Here is a 21,033-nt window from a genome sequence, read left to right on the forward strand (position 1 = left end):
CTGTTGTCTTGCCCTGTACATCCCTCCAAGGATATGCCTCCACAGACCATCACTGACCCAGGACCAAACCGGTCATGCTGAATGATGTTGCAGGCAGCATAACATTCTCCACGACATCTCCAGACCCTTTCATGTCTGTTAAATGTGCTCAGAGTGAATCTACTCTCATCTCTGAAAAGCACAGGGCGGCAGTGGCAGACCAGCCAATTTTGTATTCTATGGCAAATACCAATTGAGCTTCACAGTGCTGAGCAGTGAGCACAGGACCCTGGGAGACACAGCAATCTTTCTGGTAATGGAATGTATGGGTGTGCCATTCTGGAGGAGCTGGACTACCTGTGCAACCTCTGACCAGTGACACTGACCCTAGCTAAATACGAAACTAGTCAAAAATCAGTCAAGAAGGATAAAGATGAAAAAATGATTAGTTGCCACCACCTGTAAAACCATTCCTGTTTTGGGGGTTGTCTCATAGTCGCCCCTCTAGTGCACCTGTAGTTAATTTCGTTGACACCAAAGCAGGTGAAACTGACTCACAACCACCTCTGTTACGTAACTGGCCAGATCAATATCCCACAAGTGTGATTGACTTGATGCTATACTCCTATATTCCAGTGTTCCCTTATTTGTTTTGAGCAGTGTATAATTCATACAACAGTATTTATCTCATACAACATCCCGGTTCACATTAAAAGTATGGTGATGGTCATTTTAGTCACTCTGGCAGAATGTTAACAGTGATTATGTGTAGAATTTGAGTTGCCTTGAAACCTCCATTACGTCCTTGACAGCACTATTTCATTGATGTGTATAGCAGGCATTTGATAGAATGCGTCTTGGCGTACAACGTGGAAGTACAGTCCAAAGCATAGACAAAACTAGCTGATTAGCATGTTACGCTTAGTGGATCTGGGCAACATGGAGCATAGGCGTTTTTGACATTACATCAAAATGAGTATTTCTACTCTATTTTTATTCTTTTGAATGTTTTAACTAAAATTTCTACACTTGATGTTGTTTAGTATGGATTAAGGCTAGACAATATGACTAAACAGCTCATGTTGATATGCTGAGGTTGTGATTGAAATGATCACTAAAAAATGTTTTGTTGACCATGAAAGCAATGTTTTTTTACGTAAAATGTGCGTTCCCGAGCAATGTTGTGTTTGCATCTTACAGCACTACATGTATGAGCTGTTGACTGGAGGTAAAGACACAGAGAAGTGTCCTCGACATGTGTGCCCATTTGCAATAGTGGCATTTTCTTATGGCAAAGCACATCCTACTGTTCCTGAATCATCAGAAAAAAGGTACAGTAACTCTATGGCCTTGTAGAGGATATGTGTAGTATTTATGCAAACTCAACCTTGGATGTCACAATACTAGCAGAGGTGTGACCCTAATGCACAACAACAAGATTATTTCAGATTCAGTAATAACATTTAGAAGACACACAATAGTTAGGGAAAGTTAGACTTTTTTTCCGCCAATCTGCAAAAAAAATTCTTACCAATAGCTTTTTTTACTATGTGTTCCTATAGGTGTCTAATAACACCTCCCAATTTATCCATGGCCAAATCCTCGGGGAAACACCTGGAGAGCCCATCAAGTTTGGGGTGGCCAGAGGGACTGGGCGAAAATAATGAAAACATTTTGTTGACCAATATTAGCTTTTGAGATGTCTAACTGGAGGTTTTTAGGGGTGCTGAATCTATCCCAGCCATAAGTTTTGAGTAAAAATTACTCCAAGTCCATAAAAAATCCATAACAAGTGGTTTTATTGAACAATTACAAAACAAAACTTTCTTAATCAGTTTAAAATTTAACAAACCTCATCCCTCAACTCCCCTGCACTTCCTCACTCCTGTTATCTTCTGGCTGGTTGATGTTCTGGCAAGAGTTACCATGACAGTTCCAACAAGCAGAAATACACTTGACTCCTTGCTTTTTACAGCAGCATCTGAGAGTGTCACAGACGCCTGCACAGTTGCAGCTGACAAACTTCAGAAGGTAGTCTGGTGCAATGGGATCTGGTTGTTATGTTACCATCCACTCTCCGCATTGGACTCTCTTTCTCTCTCTCTCTCTCTCTCTCTCACACACACACACTTTGCGTGTAACACACTGGTACTATAATCACAGATAGTTTTGTCTCAACATGGTGTGTGTGAGAAAGGACATTTTGCATGTGTGTGTATTTGTGCGTGTGTGTGTGTGTGTGAGAGAGAGAGACAGTATCAGTGAAGGTGTGAACTTTATTTGTAAGTGTGTGCATATGTGTTTGTGTGGGTGTGGGTGGGTGGGTGTTTGTGAATGTGTTTGTGAGAGAGTCAATGTGCATAGATGTGTGGGTGTGTGGTTGTGAATGTGTTTGTGAGAGAGTCAATGTGCATAAATGTGTGTGTGTGTGAGATAGAGAGAGAAAAGAGTGTCCAACGTTGAGGGTGGACAGTGAGCAACATGTAAAACTCGTGAGGACAACATAACTAGTGTCAAGTCTTAGAAACTACCTCCGACTACAGGAGGTGCAGCATAGCACTCTCTGCGGGCATATCTCCAGACCAGAGATTGGCTACTGCTACAAAATCCATCACTAGATGTCCTTGAGTGTGGATAGAAACAAGGAGAACATGATTATGCACCAGTCACACCAGATCCCATTGCACCAGACTACCTTCTGAAGTTTGTCAGCTGCAACTGTGCAGGCGTCTGTGACACTCTCAGGTGCTGCTGTAAAAAGCAAGGAGTCAAGTGTATTTCTGCTTGTTGGAACTGTCATGGTAACTCTTGCCAGAACATCAACCAGCCAGAAGATAACAGGAGTGAGGAAGTGAAGGGGAGTTGAGGGATGAGGTTTGTTAAATTTGGAGTAATCTTTACTCAAAACTTATGGCTGGGATAGATTCAGCACCCCTAAAAACCCCTAGTTAGACATCTCAAAAGCTAATATTGGTCAACAAAATGTTTTCATTATTTTCGTCCAGTCCCTCTGGGCACCCCAAACTTGATGGGCTCTCCAGGTGTTTCCCCGAGGATTTGGCCGTGGATAAATTGGAAGGTGTTTCTAGACACCTATAGGAACACATAGTAAAAAAAGCTATTGGTAAGAAATGTTTTTGCAGATAGGCGGAAAAAAAGTCTAACTTTCCCTAACTACAACAACATTTAAACATTTAAACAGGAAAGGAGAGAACAAACACTAGGGGCTTAAATACACAGGACTTAGGAAGATTGACAAGGCACAGGCAGGAAAGGAACAAGGCAATGATAAGGGGAACAGAAGGAGACTCCGGTGAGAGGGCGGAGACAGGGGTACAAAAAACAAGGAGCACATGATAAGGATAAAAAAGGAGTGCATGGTACAGGATACAGGAAGAAAAACCAAGGCACAACAGGAAGGGACAGAAATACAAAACATGGCAAAACAAGAGAACAGTGAGAAAACAAAGGGCTTTTCCGAAACTAGTCACTTCACCCTCTCCCTCCGTTTTCACGTTCATGCAGAGTATGAAGTCATTGGCTGCCAGCCATTTTAATTGCAGAGAGCCCCATACTGTCAAGCTTTTTACAGCATTTTGACTGATTTTCCAAGACTCACAGAACAGTGTGTTTTATGACTATGTAAACACCTAAACTATCAAAAGAAAGAGTAGACTCTTCTTTCATCAGGAAAAAAAACCTTTGTTTCTACCTTTTTCCGTTATTTTGTAATCGGTAGTAGAACACTGGTTGGTTTTACCAAAAACATCTGTTTTTGACCTAAAAATGGAGAAAACAAGCTTTTTGTGAAAATAAACTTTTTTGCTCTAGTGACACCTCCAACATATGAAAAGTGGTTTCCTTCCATAAAACAGCAAAAACAACATTGAGAAAGGTCTTTTGATAGCAAAATAATATTTTTTTTGCAAATATATAACCAAGTAAATAGTTCCCGGTTGATCCAGACGGCAAGCACTCATCTGAAGAATCCGGGTCAGGTTCACTGAATTCATTATCTGATTCGGAGCTGTCTGCTTAGCTGAGCTGTGGTGAAACATGCAGTGTGCTACTCTCTCCATTTGGCCCGGGTTTTTCGTCAGTGGCTCTACATTGTGCCTCTCCTTGGTCTCGGTTGTTAGCAATGATCGCGACACTACTGCGACACATACTCTGTTCGAGTGTTAGCTGTCTGCAGTTTATGAATTTATTATTACGTCTCACCAGCACCATGTTCTCTTTCTTCTAATAGGCTTCAGCCATAGACATCATATAGCTTGATTAGCTGTTTTCTCTACCACTCTGGCTTCCTAGGGCTTCCTAGGGCCACCTAGCAGGTCAGTTTGCTAGTACATTCTCTGTTTACAAGCCTGACTTGTAGTGACAAGCTCCGCCAGATCGTTCTCCAGCCCGCCACGTTGAAAAACGTAATTGACGTTTATAGACGTCATTGGCAGTCAACGGTTGTATTTAAATTGACATCTATAGACGTCATTGGCAGCCAATGAGTTAAGGACCATCCAAAACCGATTACTGTTAAGTGGTAGTGAGTTATAAACCCTTCAACGCCGAGTGAACACTGATGCCCCCTTGTCGAGGATGCATCAATTAATGTGGCACGTCATGAACGCTTCATACAAATGTGAGTTCTGTGTAAATACACCTGTAAACAAATCCATGCATAGGCTGTGTCAGAACCTGATTCCACTCCCAAATTCGTCCCAAAGAGTGCAGTATTATACCCTGCGCACTAGGGATGTAACAATACGCTCAACTCACGTTTCGAAACGATTAAGGATTTTAAGTTCACAATGCGATATTCTCACGATTTTTTTTAGTTAAATAAGCTGCGGTCAGTGTTTCCCGCTGAAAATATGTTAGTTAGTAGAAAGGTGCCTCTATAATAATATATTATATTATGTAGTCTATATTATTATTATTATTATTATTATTATCATCGTTATTACCATTATTATTATTATATTGTTTTATTCCACTGCCTGGTTAAATTTCCCATTGTCCTGCGTTCTTTAGAACGTGTATTAACCGTATGTTGTTTGCCCACCAATGAAGTAGATCCAATTTTTTGCCCGTATCACACTAGTATATTAATTCGCCGAACTCATGAAGTTTAAATGAACTGTCACGTTGCATCCGAGATATAAAATACAGACTTTCAGAACATAGCAACATTAGCATATGACGGAGGTGGCTTTTTAGCTAATTGGATGCATTAGGCTAAGTAAAAAAGCGATGTTTCAAAGCTTAAGTTTATCAGAATCCTGGGATATGCCCACTTGAGAACGGGAGAGATAGAACTAATGACTGGCCTTTGGCCATAGCAACCAAAGATTCTAGAGCGGACCTTTTAGAACTAGTAACGGCAGTTTGTCCTGCAAGTTGAGAAATTAGTTCATATGTATCAAGAACCAAACTAGATTTTGTTCAAATCTACACACCTATGGCTACTGAAAAATGTAAGGTTCATTTATCAAATTTTGAAGTATTAAAACACATCGTTGTTTTAGAATTTTTGAATGAAAGGGTTGGTAATTGGTGGTTTTACGATAGTTCTACAAACAAGACAATTTTAGCGATTAAAACGTTTAAATTATAACAGGAAATGTACACAACGCAAGTAGCAACAGTGGTATAAGCGGGATAATGGACTCCACGGTGTTCAGTTAACAGAAATTAATGCACTTACAAGGTTTAAACGGCCCTCCGATGCACATCGGGCTGTTTTATAACTTCAAACTTCCATTAATTTCTGTTAACTGAACACCGTGTCGTCCATTATCCCTTACATAACTACTGATATAAAAACAAAAAATACTGTGCAAGGAGAGGCTATGTACAGTGGGTAGGCTACTTCTATAGGCTACTATTTGTCTTTGCTAAAGTTGTTCTACATTGAAAGAGTTATGAAGTTATTTATTTCTTTATTTCAGGACATAGTTCCATCGCAATTATTTTTTTTCTCAACTGGTTGTAATTTTCACACGTGTGTATCATTTTTTTGCGGATTCACAGTGCTTCCCACCCGAGTTCACTCAGTAACCAAGAGGAGTGGGTATGGATTAGTTTCGGAAAGGCCCAAAATATCAAAACCGTCCGCCCTAAACCGTCCGTCCGTGTAGAAAATACTGATACCTTGTGGGTTCCCCAAATTATTCTATAAGATATTTTAATGGTTATAAACTGTCACAAAAAACAATGGAAATGGTTACAAAACATTTTGTAAATGCAATGATGGTATTTTGCATATTTCACTTGTGAACTCACATACTGGATGTAACTGAAGTACATGGTACTGTGCACTATGTTCACATCTCTTCTGTCTTCTTCTGTTCTATCTTTTTCAGTCAAGAGAAAACAGGTAAGAGTTATGTTACTACACATATACATTTCTTTTGACCTTAGATTGGTATTACACAACTACCACAGAAGCCTAAATGTCAACAGTTAATGTTTTTGAGTGCTGAGAATAACTTAAAAATTCCTGGACATTTAGCCATAGTTATATTAAATGTTATGGATTTTATATATAGATTTTTATATGTTTGACGTACATCATCAACTACTATAGTTTTCTACTGTATTTTCTAAGATTTCATCTGTTTAGAGATTGCACCATTCTTCTTTTAAACAGTGTTTTACTACCAGCCCTGGACAGGCCAATTGGTGGTTAATTCTTTAGTCTATGAAATTGGACTAAAGTCCAGCAATGGAGCTCTATTACCAGCTAAACTGTATGTTCCTACTTTTTACTTTACATTTATGGTCGAAAAGCTTGTTACATTAGACTTAATCATTACTTATTTAACAACCAATGTCATTTAATCAATTAATGTCTCATTGCATTGATATCTTACCATTCTTTCATATGTTGTCTTGCTTCATATCTTGTGTCATTTCAGCCCGAAGACATTAAAGATCAAAACTGTAATGAGAGTATCTGATCTGAGGATGTTATTGCCAAAAGAAATTTTTGAAACCTGTTTTTCTGGTGAAGGTAGGGTTTGGATCAGTTTGACATCCATATTTGTGTTAATTTTGTGTCCATAATGTCTGAAGGCCAGTTTTGTGGTAGATGATTTCATAAACAAAGTACCGTTTCCTCTGTATTGTAATTCTGTTATTGCAGTTATGGTGGGAGGAAAATGTTGCACTCTTTTTGAAGTGGTATCCACTGTGGCAGATGACAACCTTCTCTCAATTCTCACTGAGGAGGTGAAGGAGAAAGACATGGTGAGTTTTTGAAGACATTACTTTTTCTAGAATAATGTTACACCAATAGTCTTAACTTAGTACTCATCATGAGAACTTTTCTGCCCACAGGCTCTTGTTTTTCAGTTGGATGACGCTGGTTTTTTTGTGCTGTTGCACTCATCTTACTTCCTTTCGTATGAAGGTAGAACACTTCCTTCAATTTCTGCAGTTCATGTTCCAGTTGTGTTACAATGCATTATTCAAATGATAATATTCAGACTGTGATCTTTCTATTGATATCATGAATCTCAATTGTGGTGTCATGGTACAGTAATTGACATCACCTTTTGTTGAAGGATATCTTTTCAGATAAAGGCCAGTTCAGATCAAAAAAACGAGATGAGGTACAATGTTAAGTCAGAACCTTGCTGCAATGAAGTGTTCTAAAACAAGTGGATAGTTTACCCTAGTATTTCTATAAGAACACCTTTGTTACACCACTCTTTGTAGACAGATAGGAACAGATTTGGTCAGATTTGGCCAAGTAGCAGAGCAACCTTGAGGTACAAGTGTTCTAAAATGTTGCAACTGCGATTTGTATAACAACGGCTTGCAAAAGCTTGCAACAACTTAAAGTGATTTATAAGGCTGCAACTAACGATTATGTTTTTAGTCAATTAATCTGTCAATGCTGACGAGCCAGACCCACATCAAGATGTAGTCAATACTGAAAGTAACTTACTGTGAAGAACTGTTTTGTCATGGACTGACACCATGGTGAAGTTAGTTTCACTTTGCCAATGAGTTCAAATAATAGATGAGTGCAAATGTGTGAAGGCTATACTATGCTAGGTTTTAGTAAAGCATGGTTTAGTGGAATAACTGTTCCATACAGTCTTGCAGATTCCTTCAAATGCGCCACTGACCGTCAAAATACCGATGCAGATGTCATTCTCATTGGTTTAAATGATGTTACGCCCAAAACACACCCATGACTGATTAAAAAACATAAGACCCACCTTCTTGCGCCGGACATTTCATAATGTTTCATAAATAAACCCAATACGGACTGGACATAATAGGGCCCATAGTGTAGCTACATTCATGAGATGATCCCATATTGGCCAGTTTCAAGTCTCTTTTGCCATTATATAAATATTTAAATGACTTGATCAGTGCTAGTCTGTTATTAATTTGTTGACAGTTTGCAGATCAGACAGGCCCTCGCTACAGCTTGTTGCAACAGCACAGTAAGGATTGTTTGTTTTTGGAATGGATTCCAACTGTGACTTTGTTTCAGATGCAAATTCAGAGAAAAAAGAGGCATTACAAGGCATGTTTATATTCCCAGACTCTCGAACTATACAGCGAGGTAAATCTTTATCATTTTCAAAAATGCAAATCAAACTGATGTTATTTTTAAAACAGTAATTATAAAGATGTATTTATCTGTAGTAATAATAATAATAATAATACAATCTTTAGTACACTGTCTAAAATTTAGTCTTGTTAGTTCTCTCTTTCTGAACTCTCCTTTAAGATTCTTATTTGAATATCTTCTATCTATTTCAGATACTAAGAGTTGTCGTAGAAAGTCACCACTATCATCGGAAGTTCTCCAAGTTCTGCCAGCATTGAACTATGCAGAGACAGAAATGGAGAAGTCTGGTCCGGGTCAGCATGAGAAGATTACATTACTCCTGGAGAAACACCTTGAGCATTATGGGACTCTGATTCATCCAGGATTGCAAAGCAGTCCCCAAAGAGAGGCCAGTATGTTTCCTGACCAGTATGATGTGCCTTATGTGTTCAAACACCTTTTTCCAACACCAAAGTGGACAGAAGTCATCAAATTACAAGTGAGGTCATATTTGGATCAGCCCTGCTCCTTTGAGTTTCCTGTGAAAAGAGCTACTGAGCTGCTTTTGGCAGGTCGAGAGCAGCGCAGAGACGACCCCGATGATGAGGTGTATTACTGTATCTCATCACCAGAGGAATCTCCTAGGAGCCCAACAGTTGTATGGCTTGAGAAGCCTTCGGAAGCAGATGCCAGCTGCCCTACTGACACATTTGTGGAGATTCAACCTGCAGCTGAACAGTTATCAGAAAGTTGTGAGCCAGAGTCACCCCCTAAATCCATACAGCCTGAACTGTCTGACTTAAGTAAACTCAGTGATACTGAGATACTGAGCAAGGAAAGCATTCCTGCCCTCAAAACTTTACCTACAACTTTAGGGTTTGATCTTGGAGAAACAACAATATCCATGGAGATAACTCAGCCTACAGCTGCAGTGGTCACAACAAATGTATTGACACCTTCTTTCCCAAAGGAGTGTGACACTGTGAACTCTTGTGATGACCAAGCACTGCAGATGAGCGCAGCTGCTCAGGAGGTGGTGACAAATGAAAGTAGACTCCCTATCAGTTCAAAGACCAATGCACCTTTGGAGGCTAGTGATGCCAAAATTGTTATGACTGAGCCAGATGTGCATCTGGGTCCAGAAATAGAGAAGAGAGCACCATCTCAAACTGACTGGAGGAGCCTACCTCGGCGTAGAGGCAGGAAACGCAAGAGAATATCTAAAACGTCTGTGTCAAAGATGACGTCAGTGCATTCCAGCAGTTTATCCCCTGGTGTTGCAACCAAGGACTCAGATGGTCAATGCATGGGAGCTGAACAGCACCAACCCGATACTGAAAAGGACCAGTCAATCCTGCTGAAACTGAACAGTGAGGATAAGCCATCTGTTGATCAGGTTGAATTGCCAAGCAGCACCAGTGAATGTTGGGAAAATAGTGATTCCCCGAGTCAGGAAAAAGTAGAAAACATTTCATTTGAAGCTGATATTCTCTCTAAAACTAACTGGAAAAGTCTACCTAGACGTTGCAGGAAAGACCAGGACGGTCAAACTGATGTACCCAACAGGGGTAAGATAGAGCTTTTGGGAGAATCTAGTAAAGAGACTACACAAATCCATCCAATGAAAAGGAAGATGGAGAGAGAGAGTCTAAGATATGGTCTAAAAACTATAGTCACTGACTGTGGAAGGATATTTGTTCCCCATGGCTCTGAAGTGCCTAATAAGGATTTAGATTTAGTGGTAAAGCGGCAGAAAACAGCTGATGGTGAAAGTGGTTTAAAGAAAACAGAGGTTGAGGTTGAAGAGTCGATTTCACTTTCAAAATCATCACATAAAGCGGACAGTGTAGATATCAATGAGACCATAAATGCTGATTTGGTACCAAAAGTAAATGACAAACAAGATTCACTACCTTTGACCAAAGAAACAGAGGCAACTACAAAACACTCGGAGGAATCCCCAGATCAAAATTCAGACACACCATGTCAGACAGTCCACACATCTCCTACTTTTCAGGATCAACAAAACACTGGAAATGAGTCTTCCAGTGCAGTAAAAATAGCTGCAGATGAAACTCAGTCAACAGATCCTGAAAAAGTTAAAGAAGCAGGTAGCACAGAACTTTCTCAAAAGAAAAAGAAAAGAGCCACTGAATACACTATTATTTCAATCAGTCAGTTAAGAACTGTTTTGAGGAGAGGCAAAAAAGATAGTGATTCAGCTGCAGAAAAGGGAACGGAGGGGGAAAAAACTGAGTCTAAGCCTAATTCAGAGAGACCCCAGGGTGATGATAAAAACAAAGATGACTGTAAAAGCAACAGTGACAGTGTCACTCAGGGTTACCCAGATCAAGTCAGCCTAGCAGAGCAACTTCAGCCAAGTCAGAAACCTCAGAGTGCGCCGAGTTCTGAACAGGAACCATCTGACAAAAAACACTTGGAGCCTAGCATAAAGCTGTCTGAAGACTTGACAAAGCCTAATTCAGAGAGACCCCAAGGTAATGATAAAAACAAAGATGACTGTAAAAGCAACAGTGACAGTGTCACTCAGGGTTACCCAGATCAAATCAGCCCAGCCATTCCAACAACTGAAGATTCAGAGCAACTTCAGCCAAGTCAGAAACCTCAGAGTGCGCCGAGTCCTGAACAGGAACCATCTTACAAAAAACACTTGGAGCCTAGCATAAAGCTGTCTGAAGACTTGACAAAGCAGGCTCAAATCAGGCACGTTTCATCTGATGAAAATGTGCCATTGCCTAAAAAGGCATCACCAAAAGGAAAGAAACGTGCCAATTCCTCAAGAAAAGGGCGTAAGGGGAAAGCCAAGGACGTCTTCAAAGATAATGGTAAGTATTTTCTCATGAGATTGATGATATTACAATATGTGTTACTTTTGATTGTGTTAGTTTTATTACCGGATCATGCTGGAAATGCTTTTTTAAGGTTGTCATAGTGCTTCAGTCTGGCCCATGCGATGCCTTTACAATTTGAAAAGAAATAAATAAAAGATATCTGACTCATGATCATACTGCATGCATGACATGCAGTGTGACCCTACTCTCAAGGAGAAATTCTCTTCATCTTCACTGGACAAGTTCTACGGTGCATTAAACAAGGGTTCATTTTCACGCAGAGGCATGCACAAAAAATGGCTGTTTTATTCGGTTTCACATATGTGTGCGAATAGACTTTCTCTGTGACGACCAACCATCTGTCGTCTGTTTTGCGCATCTCAACGTCCAACATGACACCAGACTTTGATGATCTAGTAAAAAGAGATGACCGCCTTAATCATGCTGATTGAGAGGCCTCTTCCAACCTGTAGTAGAGCTTAGATCGGGCCCAAACAATCAAGCCCTACCCTACCTGAGCCCGTGCACATTGTGCCTGAGCCCGACCCGGCCCGACACATTAACTGTAATTATGAGCCCGAACCCGATTTTTTTTAAATACGTGGGCCATTAACTGACGTTCTCAACTACAATTCCGAGCTGTTTGAGCTACAGAAATCCGTTTAGAATTATATTAATGAATAATGCAGCGGAGGATGAAGAATGTAGGCTAAACTATGTTTGTTTATTCAGAATGGAATGGATTGCAAATGAATCCGAATGAAGAAACGTAAGCCACTTACAACGTAAAATTATGTCCCTGCAGCAAAACTCAACGCATTTCTCTGTGAGGGCTTGCCTCGCTCTCAGGTGTAGGCCCTATGCTTGGAGAAGTGACAAAAGAGGACATTGAAGGCTGGCTATCATTATTTCTGCCATGGCAAGCCTGCTTCATGTTCATCTTAAAGTCTTTTTGCTGTCATAGGTGAACATCGTGCGCACTTAATGCACGCAACAAAGCATAGGCTACCTGACAAATGCATACCTCCGACTTTTCTCCAAACTTGCTCGAAGTTATTTCTCCTGTTTTAATTTTTTTTCTTTACATCTTCAAGCTTCACGTTGCACTTAAGCTACACAATACAGCACAGCAGGCCCGGTATGATGCGTGCGAGTGGAGAAGCTGCGCATGACACGTGTTGCAGATTACATTACAAATGACATTTGAGAGTAACTCTGAGCCTAACTTGTATAACTTTGTATACACTTGTTATTTAGGCCTACTTTGATAAATATATAATATTTCTGAGTCTGGCTATGGCATAGCTTTAGCTCCCCACCCAAGTAGGCTAATGATTAAAAAAAAAAAAAAAAGCTTGATCAAGGACCCGGCCCGGCCCGAGGATAGTGGCTGGAAATATCGGCCCGACCAAGTTCGGGCTCGGGCAGAGAATCTAAACTCTAACCTGTAGACCTACTTGCGCTAATTGCCAATAGGGAAAGCCTATAAATAAAGCTCATATTCATTTGTCTAATATGAAATTCATCAAAATGAATAGGAATTATTTTAAGTTGACTTCTGCTGACACTGATACAGATGGATGTTTAGGAAATAATTGCTTTCGTGAACAGAATACAAAATCTAAGAGCCTATAATAATGATAAAAGACATAAAAAAGTGATTCAGCTGAGTCTCCCAAATTGAAGATTTATTTTATTGGAACGTACACCTTTCAAGTATCGCAAGGTGTTCCGAGGCAATCAGAGAAAATCCAGCAAAAAATCAAATAATAAAACCCAAATGTATTCGTAAAATGGCAAATGTATTTGTAAAAGGAGTAACTGTAGGCCCATAGGCTCAGGATTGTAAAAGTGGAGAGAAGACAAAACAAGGCGATTTTGATGCAAAGCGGATTTATTTAACACAGTGTTATCTGTAAGTGAATCCCAGTATGATCAAGAGGGATAAAAACAGTTCAATCAATCTGTTCATTTAGTTACATTGCCTTTCTAAAACGGATAGTTACGGTCTTTGATTGTGATTGGCTGAATTGTGCTTGATGCCAGTGTGAAACCCAACGCAAACCTTCACGTTGACCACATTTCACTCAGTATTAATGCACCAGTTGCTGCGTCTCAGTGTTGCTTGGCAACCATGCTGATAGAAGACATTTTTTTTGGTGAAAGAATGATTATCTACTAATAAGTCATTCAATTTGTCATTGCAATTTTAAGTATACAGTATGTTGTAACCATTTTAGAAAAGTGAGCAACTAAGCAGTAAGCCCTGTGAGGTAGATTCCAGTGATTTTAGAACAGCTAGGGATTTTAGCCGCTTAACAATGTTCCTTAGCTATTCTAAAATTACTGGAACCTGCAACCTCTTGAGGCTTATTGCTTAATTTAATTTAATTCAGTTAATTCTTGGTGTGGTGGTGTTGAATATACCATATGATCATCTGCATCACTATTTAATATCAGTTATTAGATTCATTGAAAATATGTAAGTGTTCGGAGCCCTAGCAAAAGCATTTCTATATCATATGTTTCGCTAAACTGTCTTTTCAATACTATTGTCTTATCAAAGAAAATAAAAAATATTAGCTCATTCGCAAAAACGATAGTAATATCTATTATCTATCTAATATCTGTCAACTTGTACTGCTTATTTTTTATTTTGCACTTTCACATAATTTGTATGCCTACCTCTTGTCTGTTTTATCCTTACAGAGCGGCTCAATTCTGACACACCAGCATCTCAAAACACTGAACAATTAAAACAAGCACATACTCAAACAGGCAATGACTCTTTTACTGGGCATGGTTTGGAAGAGCCATGTGTTGGCTCAGGCCAGAAGAGCTGCAGTGTGGAAGGAGTGGTCAACGCATTGTGTATGCCAGCTGATGCTCTGACCTTACTGGCTGACATAGCCCTCAGTTGCAGGAGTGGGAAACATGAAATAAGATTGCAAAACCTTGGACTAGATTCAGAGGGCAAGCTCGGTCAAAGACGGGGAACGCGAGACGGTGTGAAAGAATGCGGCTCTCAAGTGTCCGTCCTCCATTCACTATTGAGAGACTCTAAGTCATTAAAGATCCCGATAGCTCCAAGGTCACCATTGCCTAAGGGTCTTGTTATGAAGGGAGAGTGTGTTGTGTTCATTTCCAAAGATCACTCGTACTCACAGCCATCATCTCTGGTGTTGGGTCTGTCAGGTGCACACCTCCGGGCCTTACCTTTCCGAAAAAGTACTGATTCCCTCACTATGCCAAATTCTGTGGAACTGCAAGGCAGACCTTTGAATACAAGAAAAGACTGGATACTGCTACAACGTCAGCCCTGTGTAAACAGAAATGAATTGGAACAACAGCCACCCATAAAAAAGCTACTGCCATCCAACAGCAAGGAGATGCGAAAATGTAAACGGCGCAGACAGATTGTTGAAAAAGATGGATCGATTAAAGTGACAAGACTGTGGCAGGAACAGTATGACTTCAGTCTGGATAGCAAGTTCACAAATGACCCGCACGATAAGGCTGTCACAAGAGCACTGCATGGGTATGTCATAATTTGTCACTCTTATTGTCTTAAGAGAAGAGTTGTGTTGTATAGTATTTTTTTTAGTATGGTTGATGGGAGCCGTGGCCTACTGGTTAGGGCTTCGGGCTTGTAACCGAAGGGTTGCCGGTTCGATCCCTGACCAGTAGGAAAAATGTGGGCGGAGGAAGTGGTTGAGCATAGGGCTGGGCGATAATATCGGTAGTACGACTATGACCGATATATTTTTGAAAACGATATGTAGTTGAGACAATATCGTAATACCGGTATGTCAAATAATGGGCCATTTTATCAAAGCCACTTGCTCTTCTGTGTTCAGACCATTCAGACAGCCGCAGCTCTGCTCAACTGCGCCCCTTGCGTGTGCACGTTCTCCCTCGCAGCACAACAAACTTTCAAACATGACTGACACTGAGTCAGATTTTGTCTACTGTGATCAGAGGTTGGTGCTGATGCCTATTTCCGTCGGCACATCAATGACTAGACCGAGAATTCTCGTTGTGAAATCAAAATTCCACTGGAGCTCCAAGCGGTTTTGTACACGCAGATTTAAGTTACAACACTGTTTACAGCTCTTCGACTCACGGTAAAATGTCATTTTTGGTACATAGCTAATTTAAATACACTTATGGGTGCTTGCGTTTAGCAACATAGCAGATCTAAAGTCCTCAGGGAGACAACCTACACGCTGATTTTATTAAGAGGATAGGCTATGCACGCGGGAACTTGCGAGCAGTTAGGGGCATCATTTTTTATGATTAACAAAACCCCATTCAATTGTGCATAGGGATTTTTTCTTACAAACCGGAACATGCAAAAAGGTAATGAACGCATACAAATTGACGGTAGCGTCTATCACACTCTTGGTGAGTGACTCAGTTACGTTGTTTAAGTAGCCTAATTGTTTGTTGTCAAGTCACACATGTCTAGGCCATCATAGGCTACATTTGCTTGTCATCTAGGCCCTATCAAACCCTTACGGTAAAAAAACTGCATTGTATGACAAAAATGCAGGGTTTTTTTCTGCAGTAGGCTATTGTGCAGTACAATGTAGGCCTGTGTTGTCAGTCAGGGTCGACTTATTGGTCTTTTGTTATTTGTACAGCTTTATCAGAGCAGTAGCCTACTATGCCTATTGGTAACCTACTATGCCTATTGGTAGGCCTATGTTATTGTTTACACTTTTTTGCACAGCTGTGTTAGAGCAGTCTGAAATCATTCTAATTAAAGCTGGTTGTGTTTTCATAATTGTCATGTTGAGTGGATATGAAACACTTAGCTCTTCTGTTTAAAATATCGATATATATCGTATATAGATAGATAGATAGATAGATAGATAGATACTTTATTGATCCTCAAGGGGAAATTCAAGACATAGCCCCAAAATATCGGGGTGTCAGTTTTGGTCCATATCGCCCAGCCCTAGTTGAGCACTGTTCTCCCATGCCCACATCCACGGCTGAAGTGCCCTTGAGCAAGGCACCTAATCCCTCACTGCTCCCCAAGCGCCGCTGTAGCAGGCAGCTCACTGCTCCGGGTAAGTATGTGCTTCACCTCACTGTGTGTTCACTGCGCTGTTTGTGTTTCACTAATTCACAGATTGGGATAAATGCAGAGACCAAATTTCCCTCACGGGGTCAAAAGAGTATATACTTATAAAAAACAGGACATGAAATGGGCAAAAAGATGCATTAGAATCCTTCTCTGGAGCAGAAATAGGGCGGATGCAGCTAAGATGTCCTGATAGTATTGCGGGTGGGTTGGGTCAAAATCACTCGATAGCAGCGTTCGGAATATCATTGTGCAGAATTACTTGTGATAGGCTAGACTTTGTATTAGGCTAAAGTGGGACTTACACCTCCCTGTCTCCAAACACACATGCACACCAGAGGGTACAGGGTCTCCATTGTTGGTTGAATACAAAAATACTCCATTGGAAGGGACAAAACCTATATCCACACAATAAATTAAACTTCTTACAAATTATCCAGACAATACCCTAAATGAAACTTCTATTTCACAAAACACTTGATGTATAGCATTTATGTCAGATCCTAACCACAATTGTCTGGCAGTGTCCCTGCTGCTCAGTTCACTCTTTGATAAGAAGAAAAATAGCACAAGTTACTTCCACGCAATTTACTACCATGCATCCCTCTGCACTCCAATAGCTTGTAGGCTAATTCAATTTTATTTTATAGCATAATATTGTGCAGCCAAAATCAGTCCAATCCTCTTCATTTTATGAGTGTTTTGTTCAGATTACACCACCAAAACCTTGATTGTCAGCAAGAGCGAAGATAATATCAGCTAATATTTGGCTTGAGTTCACTGCAAGAGAGGTAGGGTTGGGCACCGAAACACGGTTATAATATGGCACCGGTGCCGATGCAAACGGTAGTAACTGTATCGAATAACAACGTGGATTTCGGTGCCTCATTTCGGTGCTTAAATCGGTTGTTTTTTTTTAATACATTTTTTTATACGAGGCACCACTGCATGTCATGCGCCATCTCTAACGTCTTGCTCTGATAGCAACACACCCAGATACAGTTAGCTAACATAAACACTGGATGTATAAACCAGAGGGGTCCATCACATAGGCGAGTGGACAGTGTTTGACAGCTTGCGTGAGCCCATATCACAAGCTTCTGTCAAAATCTAGCATTGGGCCTAACTACACACAAGCAAAAGGCTATGAAACAACATCAACAGTATACCTTACACAATATCCTTGCTAATGCGCTAACTGGCATTTATTTGAAATGTTATCGGCAAAGTTGTAAGGTGAAATAAAGTTTTCACGTTGTGTTCTAAACAACATAATGGCATGATATTAATCTTATTTGTGCATGAGGCCCATATAGCATCACAATGAATATGAAGATCATGTTAAAAGTTAGCTGGCAAAATGTATGTAGGTTACATACCTGTAGGTTACATACCTGATGTCACTGAGCTGTCAAAGAGGCTACGGAACCATCTCCGAGATTCTCAGTATGTTATCGCTAATTAACTCAGCTGACTGGTGTTAGCGCATAGCCATAGTTGCTGTTGAAATGCCTAGGCCTACTAGCGCTGGGAATCTAAACACTTCGACACCGACATAATGTAGCCTTACATGTTCAAAAAATTGCGTTTTATGGGGGAAGACATGAAATTTCTTTAAGCATTTGGGAACACACTGAAATGAATTAACTGGAAAGTAGAGTCCCTGTTAGATTAGCTTGCTTGCAAATGCCGTTGTCCATGACCTGTCAGTTCTATGGCAAGCGGTTTTAACATACCTTATGGCAAACCGCCTACACTGGGTAAACTTCAAAGCAGAGCTTACCATTGTGTGCATCCATGGCAAGCTGTTTTAACATTTAAATGTATTATGAGTAGGAGCAATGAGATATTGATAGTAAATTGAATATAACAGTTTAATTTAATGTTCAAATTGGTCTTATCAATACAAAAAAGCAATTCATGCTTTAGACCATTTTAATTTTAAAACAAAGTACCGGTTCAGGCACCGTTTCGGCACCGGAACCGTTTTAAAAGTATCGATTTAGCACCGGTATCGGATAAACGATACCCAACCCTAAAGAGAGGTAAGAAATGTGAAGGGTATGCATGTTTGTGCCCGACAGACACCTCAATGTTTATATCTGAACCTGAGCCCTAGACCAATACACTTATGTCACAGTTGTTCCCATGGTTATGCTACAGCTTGTCAGTAAAGTTACTTTGATTACACGTTGTGGATACCTTTATTATCATTATACAACCCCAACACAGAAAAAGTTGGGACATTGTGCAAAATGCAAATAAAAACAGAATGTGATAATCTACAAATCTCATAAACCCTTATTTAGCTGCAAAAAGGACATCGACAACATATCAAATCACTTTGAATTTGATGCCAACAACATGTTTAAAAAAAACTTTGGGACAGGGGCATGTTTACCACTGTGCCACTTCACCTCTTCATTTAAGAACATTTTGTAAATGTTTAGGAACTGAGGAGACCAGTTGCTAGAATTAAATGTTGTCCCATTCCTGGCTGATATAGGATTTCAACTGCTCAACAGTCTGGGGTCTTTTTAATCATGTTTTTCATTCCATGACGGACCCAATTTGACAGGTCTGGACTGCAGACAGGCCATTTTAGCACCTGAACTCTTCCTCTATGGAGAATACTGTTCAAATATGTGCAGAATTAGTAGTCATTTGTTTTCCCTGAAAAGGATATTTTCTGGATAGCAGTATACATTATGTTACTCCAAACCTCTGTACATCATTCAGAATTGATTGTGCCTTGCTTCAGTAGATGTGCAAGATACCCATGCCATAGGCACTAATGCACCTCCACACCATCATAGATGCTGGGTTTTCAACTGAGCACTATAACAAATGGGATAAGTTGGATAGTTTGATTGGTCTAACCACAGGACCACCTTTTTCCACTTCAGTCCATTTTAAATGAGCTCAGGCCAAGATAAGACGTTGGCATTTCTGTATTATGTCTAAATACAATTTCTTCTTTTGCATGGTAACGTTTACACTAGCATTTGTGAATTGAGTATCAAACTGTGCTCATAGAAAATGGTTATCGGAAGTTTTCCTGAGCCCATACAATGATTTTCTTTACAGAAACATGTCTGGTTTTAATGCAGTGCCATCTGAGGTCCAATAGACCACGGCCATCCAATATTGTTTTTCAGCTCTCTGGATTCTCTGAATATTGTAATGATATTATGTACTGTAGAATAGATGATGAAATCGCCAAATATCTCGCAATGTTAAGAAGCATTATAATTATATTGATTCATCATTTGTCCACAGAGGTTTACACAGAGTGATGAATATCTCGACGTCTTTACCTTTAAAAGACTCCGCCTCTGTGATGCTCTTTTTTATACTCAACCATGATGTCAGTTACCTTAATTAGTTGTGAAATATTCCTCCTATTGTTGTCTTTATGATTACACAACTTTTCCAGCATTTTGTTGTCCCCGTCCAAACTTTTTTTGAAATGTGTTGCTGGTATCAAATTCAAAATGAACATATATTTTCCATGAAATAGTCAAATTTGACATTTTCAATATGATGTTGTCTGTGTCCTTTTTGCAGCTATATATGGATTCACGAGATTATCACATTCTGTTTTATTTGCATTTTACACAACATCCCTACTTTTTCTGTGTTAGGGTTGTAACATTAGCATTGGGTCGGGTTTGGGTCAATGTTTAACATTGGATCTCCAAATGGGTTGGAATGTGGCTCATAAAAACCCCTGACCTGCGCATCACTATATGGTGTCCTGTCAGATTACATACAGATTACATGAAATGGACATCCCATGCTTACCACCTGCTGAAAATGTTGACATTATCATGTTTTAAATGGGTAACCATATCCAAGTTTCTACAGGCTTTAGGTAGTGATTAATTCTTTTAATTACAGCTTTCATGGTATATGTGTGGTTATATTTATATTGCTCAACCTGGTCATTTAGAGGCAAACCAAAAGTGTTGGTATAATTTGAACAATAAACAGATTGTCTTTGTAAAAAAATCACTTTCTGTCAAATAGCCCATGGAACGTCAACATTGTGGACAGTCCTGAAGAAGTCCATCTGATCTTCCACATGTGGATAGGTCTGTTCTATAGCAGATCAGCATCTCGATTCTTTCACATCGACCCAGTTGGTTTCATTCTGCAAGATGGTGGACATACAAAATTGCTAGAGGAAGTTGAACTTCATTCCACTGCAAGCTTTTCCAAGTCTGACCAGATGAACGTCTCCTCACAGAAAAACACCTCTTTGAAGGTGGTACCCTCTCCACTGCCTGCTAATCCAGGGGTTCTAAATCTAAGTGATAAGACCAAGAAAGCCTCTACATCTGCATCTGAGGTGTTGGATCTCTCAGTGAAAGGTTGTACACCATTGAATCTTACCTTTGCAAACACCAAGACAAGGGAAACCTTCACTGAAAGACCTGATCCACAATATTTGGATCTTCCAATGAGTGAAATTAAGTCACGACTGGTCTCTACAAACACAGATTGTCAGCTCAGAGTAAGTAGCATTAAAGAGTTAAACACTA

General features: G+C 39.9%; 1 protein-coding gene across 1 annotated transcript in view; it reads left to right on the forward strand.

Moving 5' to 3' along the window:
• tasor2 (transcription activation suppressor family member 2) overlaps positions 1-21,033 on the forward strand; it is a 47,992-nt gene that overhangs the window by 18,705 nt on the left and 8,254 nt on the right. Inside the window, exons 7-16 of the mRNA XM_076264938.1 lie at positions 1,180-1,310; positions 6,342-6,355; positions 6,629-6,728; positions 6,897-6,991; positions 7,124-7,227; positions 7,318-7,390; positions 8,489-8,560; positions 8,761-11,394; positions 14,110-14,938; positions 20,519-21,005. Of these exons, the coding sequence (XP_076121053.1) occupies positions 1,180-1,310; positions 6,342-6,355; positions 6,629-6,728; positions 6,897-6,991; positions 7,124-7,227; positions 7,318-7,390; positions 8,489-8,560; positions 8,761-11,394; positions 14,110-14,938; positions 20,519-21,005 (4,539 nt within the window). The remainder of the gene's footprint in view (positions 1-1,179; positions 1,311-6,341; positions 6,356-6,628; positions 6,729-6,896; positions 6,992-7,123; positions 7,228-7,317; positions 7,391-8,488; positions 8,561-8,760; positions 11,395-14,109; positions 14,939-20,518; positions 21,006-21,033) is intronic.

Source organism: Alosa pseudoharengus, unplaced genomic scaffold (genome assembly GCF_046254945.1).
Source record: "Alosa pseudoharengus isolate Yale_2024_CS ecotype anadromous, Long Island Sound unplaced genomic scaffold, YU_APseudo_1.1 YU_APseudo_1.1_scf_10, whole genome shotgun sequence".
NCBI lineage: Eukaryota > Metazoa > Chordata > Actinopteri > Clupeiformes > Clupeidae > Alosa > Alosa pseudoharengus.